The sequence below is a fragment of the Salvelinus sp. IW2-2015 genome, unplaced genomic scaffold (assembly GCF_002910315.2).
Source record: "Salvelinus sp. IW2-2015 unplaced genomic scaffold, ASM291031v2 Un_scaffold1606, whole genome shotgun sequence".
NCBI lineage: Eukaryota > Metazoa > Chordata > Actinopteri > Salmoniformes > Salmonidae > Salvelinus > Salvelinus sp. IW2-2015.
In genome coordinates, this window is record NW_019943026.1 from 98563 (window position 1) to 104513 (window position 5951).

At 45.1% G+C, this 5951-nt stretch overlaps 1 protein-coding gene across 1 annotated transcript in view; it reads right to left on the bottom strand.

Moving 5' to 3' along the window:
- Window positions 1-5951, bottom strand: part of LOC111964618 (cyclin-dependent kinase 14) — a gene marked incomplete at its 3' end in the record, with an annotated part of 148665 nt that overhangs the window by 80377 nt on the left and 62337 nt on the right. Inside the window, exons 4-5 of the mRNA XM_070439379.1 lie at window positions 3198-3292; window positions 2156-2235 (exon numbers count right to left, since the gene is read on the bottom strand). Coding sequence (XP_070295480.1) covers window positions 2156-2235; window positions 3198-3292 — 175 coding nt within the window. The remainder of the gene's footprint in view (window positions 1-2155; window positions 2236-3197; window positions 3293-5951) is intronic.

Here is a 5951-nt window from a genome sequence, read left to right on the forward strand (position 1 = left end):
AGAGAGATCAGGGTTGTGGGTTCATTCCGCCGGCACGGGGGACCAGGGATGAATCATGTATGTGAACTTCCAATTTGTAAGTCGCTCTGGATAAGGGCGTGCGTGCTAAGATGACTTAAATGTAGAATGTAATGACATCTATGGCAAATCGATGATCGCACTGGAGTCAATGCAGTTATGGGTGAATTAGTTTATGAAACTGTTTCAGGTTGTTGCCACCAACTTTTTGAGAGTGAAACTTGAGGAGAGAGAGAGGAGAGAGTAAGAGAGAGAGAGAGAGAGAGCACAGAGAGAGAAAGCCAAAGGCTTGGGGAAGGGACCATCACTTTCTGCCCAATTATTTTGGGAGGCAAAGGGCTCTGTGTCTAATTGTGTCAGCTTGCGGGCCGGGCGTGAACAGAGCAATTAGTGGTATAGTCAGCGTCGCTCTAAACCCTGCGCTGGAGGAGCCGTGCTGCGCTGTTTCAACCATGGCGGCTACGGAGGCAGGGAACACATTCACACAACGCCCTTTTCATGTGTTTGAAAAGATGTGATCTGAGGTGCACTACGGGCTCCAAACCTCTCCCTCACCCTTACTGAGGAGAAACAATCACCACGTGCTGGGCCAAACAAACAGGGTTGTCAGAAATCTTATCTCGTTAGAGAGGCTAAACACACAGGGGAACGGTTTCATTTGGAACGAGAAAGCGGGAGCCGGCATATTAATGTGTGTTTTTTTATAGTGAGGAAGCCTAAATGGGAATTTTCAGACTGTTGCGAAATGTGATTAATTTAGCAACAGCGAATTCTGTTTCAAGGGCACATGGGAGAGGAGAGACGCTATGGAGTCTGATCTGCAGAGCAGAGCCACAGCCAGAGCCATTGCTGCCATTAACACTTAAAGCACTGAAACCTGCCTAAGGATCAAGACACATCTCGTCTCAAGCATATCTGTCCTTAGGTGGTATAACGCCCGAGCTATTACCTCAAAGGCGCTGCAGCGGCAATTTAGGTAAAGATCTTACAGTCCTATGCCACCGAGGCTTCCGTCCCTCCCTCCCTCCTGACCACACAGAGACTGACTGGTGTTGGTAATGGTTTATTGTGGTGTGCCCCCATGCACCACACACCACGTATGCCTAGATACATGCACGGATGCGCACACGTATGCAAGCACGCAAGCACTCACCGCACATATAACACAAACACACACCTGGGTTCCTCTCTCAGGGGTGTAGGTATTGCTGGTTCGAAGCGACCGCACTGTAATTGTCTGTTCGCACGGTTTCGCACTCTGGTGGAGCATCTCGGCCAGTAAAATCGCTGATTAAGTTAAATTCTCAAAAGTGCTTTTCTGATGCCGCTCAACGGGGGAGAGAGAGGATGGGAGGAAGGGGGGAGGGGAGGGAGTGCCGGGGCGGGGATGGAAGGGCGATGTGGAGATGGGGCTGGTGCCCTGGCTCTCAGCTCAGTTAATGCAGCGCCAGGATCGCGCACAGCTCAAGGACAGCCAGAATTCCTTTTCTCATCTAAATGAAGCAAGGGCTGCCAGCCCAGCCAGGCCCGGCCTCTGGCCTGTGGAGGTGAGTCTGCCACATATTTCTCACACCCACCCTCACATTCAGGAACCTCCAAGCCTTCTAGCCACTCAGCCCCAGTTAGCCAGAACACCAAAGACTGCTAGCCGGCCTTCACACAACTTGACCTGCTGTGACACACGGCCAGGGACCAGGAGAAAGCATCTCAGCGCCAAGAACATCCCTCTGAAGTGATTTAGCCCAGTGCCATGACAGAACGCTATGCAGACGAATAAGGTAGACATGGCCCATGGGATGGGTTTTTGGTTTTCATGAGGCTGAAACTCAGTCAGATCCTTATCTAACTAACACCAGAGGCAGTTTTATAATTTGGCTGTGCTGGTAAAGGCTTCAGATTTGGCTTTTCTAGATGAGACATTTTTTGTTAGAGACGTTAGCTCCCCTCGCTCTGACAACCCTCTGAACTAACAGTCACCATTACACAAACAGAAGTCCACTTAACCCAAGTACCTAGAATAACAACACTTAACCTTATCTTCAAACTCTTAAAGTCCAATTAAAGTGAACTCTACAGTATTTAAACTTTACAGGAGCCTAATCTTAATGTAACCCTTCTAGGCGTGACAGAGACCAACCTTCTCTGATGGCGGTGAACGGTGTCCCCTCCTCCTCCTGCAGACGAATCACTTTCAGGGCTACCAGCTTGCCGTTCACCCTGGCAACAAGAAGATAAGGCACCCCAACACGTTACACTTCATCCCATGAAAAAAGGACTCAATAATGAGGCAGGCAGTGAATGGAGAGAATGGTAGATTTCTGTAAGTCAATGAAATGCAATTTAGGAGCACTGAGGTGAGACTTAGTAGAAGACCAGAAGATTAAATAAAATGAACCTCACCAATCAAATCCATTGTAGTGAAGAAAAACACATACAAAGTAACTTCATTACAGTGAGAAATTGCCTCAATACATTTCAATCCATTTACGGCTATGACATTTTCATTTGCTACATTTTAATTACCAGAACATGGGGAATTTTACCGCTATGCACGAACAGGAAAAAAGGAAAATAACAAAACAATAACTCTTAAACAATCGTTAAATAATCCCATTGCAAAGTGATTTAATAAAACAAATAGTATGTCATGGTTGGGGAGTGCAGATTTTTTATTTGTGTAATATGGAAAATCAATGAATATGGAATATGGACAGTAATTGATATTATCCTTAACCACTTTACTGCTTCATGATTACAAGCAGTTATGTGCATATCAATTGGTCATATACAGTTATGTAGGAAATGCGGAAAATGCAGTGCAGTCAAAAACGTGATTTTGCTGTGTTTTATATATATTTCCATACTTTAAGGTTYGAATAATACTGTGAAATTGGGAAAAMTATTATAATACCCTTTTAGTGTAAGAGCTGTTTGAAAAGACCACCTGAAATTTCAGTCTGTTTTGGTGGGAGGGAGTTTTGGCCTGCCTGGTGACATCATCAGACTGTAAATGTGTAAASCAATAAGAAAGAGAGTTCCAAACGTTTCCCTTTCCCACCCAGACCCCTCCCAGACAAAAAAACTATTTAAAACAATTTTAATTGAAAATAATCAATATTTGATATTGAGATAATAACAGCTGCATTGGACCATTACATCAATATTGTTTTGGCACTCACTTGCTTTTCCCTTTGTATACTGTAGCGTACGAGCCTTCTCCCAGTTTCTCAAGCTTCTCATAGGAATCAGCCTTTCCGAACTTGGGGCTTGTGGGCTGAAACAGAGAGAGAATATAATTCAGGAAAAGAGACACCAATTATGGTAGAGAGGGCTCAGTTTGGCTGTATTAAGTGAGAGAGCAGCCATAGGGGCAATCTATATCTGTGTAGAGGATGGAAGAGCCACAGCACTTGGAGCTTGGTTGATGTAACAGCATTGTTACCCAACAATAATGTTAACCCTAAGAAACTACTATACGTGCTATTTCACAAGGAGGGACATGGTACAGTAGATGTTGTGGTTTGGGTCAAGAGGCCTAAAGACAACAACACCAGATCCACTCTGTAACACCAGACACTTGTGAACCTGCTGGCACACAGCCTGTAGGAAATGGCACGGTCCTGTTTTCAGCTGGTTTCTACTCTGGATGATGGGAAAGCTTCCGGAGTCAATCCAGGAAATGAGTTTGTTGTAGGATTTCACACACAGCGCAGACCTCTGTAATAAACGGTCTGGAGGAAAATACCACTGCATGCAGCTAGGCAGGACCGAAACCAACGATTTGAAGAAAAAAAAATAGTAGTAGTGTGCTTTGTGATCTCGAAAGATCTCAAGGAGGATATTAGCTATTAAAGGCCACTTCAGAACCCAAATCCCAACAACTCTTACTAACTCATTTTCAATATTTCTGAGGAGTTCATTGGTAAAGATTAACAGTACTCAGAATTTAAACGAGTTTTTGGCTGCATGGTATTGACAATCACAAGCTGGTTGATACTGAAATATGAATGGGTCTATATCAATTGTTTTGAATGAAGATAGTACCGTTCCTCATCATTGGAAACACGCAGGGTAGGTCGCTAATAGATGGGTGAGAACAAATCCTACCGTGTCATGTTTCCCTCTCTAAGCGTCTCGCGTGGGGTTGCATTGAGGGATCATGGGAGATCATGGCACGGTGACAGAGGGTGGACAACCAGTCAGATGAATTAAGGCCGCGCAGAAGGCCAGACGCTGGCTTTCAAGAGAAGACAGGCTATTGCACACTCCACAAAATGAGGGTGGGAAACTGAGCTGCACTTCCGTAACTTCTGCCGAAATGTACTGATACCAATGATTAGAGAACAATATTGTCCTGTGATTACACAGACCGCACAAAAGAATTTCGAAAAAATCACAACCATTTTGATATGAACTTCTCATATCAAATGTGTTTACTAACACAGTGTTGGTGCAATTTCAACCACTGGCCAGGGTACAGAACAGAGGACACAGCAAGCTCATGGAGTCGGTTTCATAATGTGTTGTGTATGTTTACGGCCTGTTTCCATTTGTTCCACTCACTAATGTTACAGACCCACTTTTCCGAAATGATTTACAGATGGGGACAGTAAAGAAAAAGAAGAAAGAAAAGAAGAAGAACAAGAAAGAAAGAAAGAAAAGTGAAACAGAAGAAATAAAGAAAGAAGACCAAGAAAAGAAGAGAGAGAGACAAAAAGAGAGAGATGAGAAAGAGAGGAGAAGGAGAGAGCACAGGACGGAGGAGAGAGGAGGGAGAGGAGAGGAGAGAGAGGAGAGAGAGAGAGAGAGAGAGGCAGGCAGGCACAGGAGAGAGAGAGAGAGAATAACAGAGAGGAAAGAGGAGAGACAAAGAGAGAAGAGAGACAGCAGACAGAGGAGAGAGAGAAAAACAGGAAGGGAGAGAGAGAAAGAGATGAGAGAGGGAAGACACAGAGAGAGGACACACGAGGAGAGAGAGAGAGAGAGAGACGAGAGAAGAGAGAGAAGAGAGAGAGAGAGAGGGAGAGAGAGAGAGAGAGGAGAGAGAGAGAGAGAGAGAGAGAGAGAGAGGAGAGAGAGAGAGGAGAGAGGAGAGAGAGAGAGAGAGAGGAGAGAGAGAGAGAGAGAGAGAGCAGGCAGGAGAACGAGAGAGAAAAAACAGAGAGAGAGAGGAGAAAGAGAGAGAGAGAAAGAGAGCAGAGAGAGAGAGAGAAGAGAGAGAGAAGAGGAGAGAGAGAGAATAACACTCGCATGCATTCGTCTTGAACTCTTCACGGAAATGGGTGATAAAAACCCATTACCCATAACACCTGCAGCTGACAGTTCAGCTTCCTCCAAAATCTCTCTCTATCCAGACAAATCAGGCCAAAAGGAACTAACTAGAAAGTCTCAACCTCCATCAGCAACTCTTCTCTGGAGGAAACTGTGTGTGTGTGTGTGTGTGTGTGTGTGTGTGTGTGTGTGTGTGTGTGTGTGTGTGTGTGTGTGTGTGTGTGTGTGTGTGTGTGTGTGTGTGTGTGTGTGTGTGTGTGTGTGTGTGTGGTGTGTGGTGTGTGTGTGTGTGTGTGTGTGTGTGTGTGTGTGTGTGTGTGTGTCGTGCGCGCGCAATGACTGACGCAATGTAACCTGTTAAGGACCGGTCTTTCCTTTCATGATGTTTGATTTCAGCCCTGGTGGCAGACAGACATAAAATATCTCTGCTATCTCTTACTGTTGTCATTACTTTAAAATACAGGAGCTTCTAGAGGTGTAACGTCTGGCTGCTGTAATGTCTCTGTTTTATCATTTAAAGAGCGAGTGGACCAGACGAGAGCTCAGGGAAAGCTTCCAACACATCCCTGGGAATAACTCAGTTCTCCATCATCACTGTATCTGGGCAACACACGCTCACACAAACACACACGGCATGTATGTGCCACATACACACACCGCAT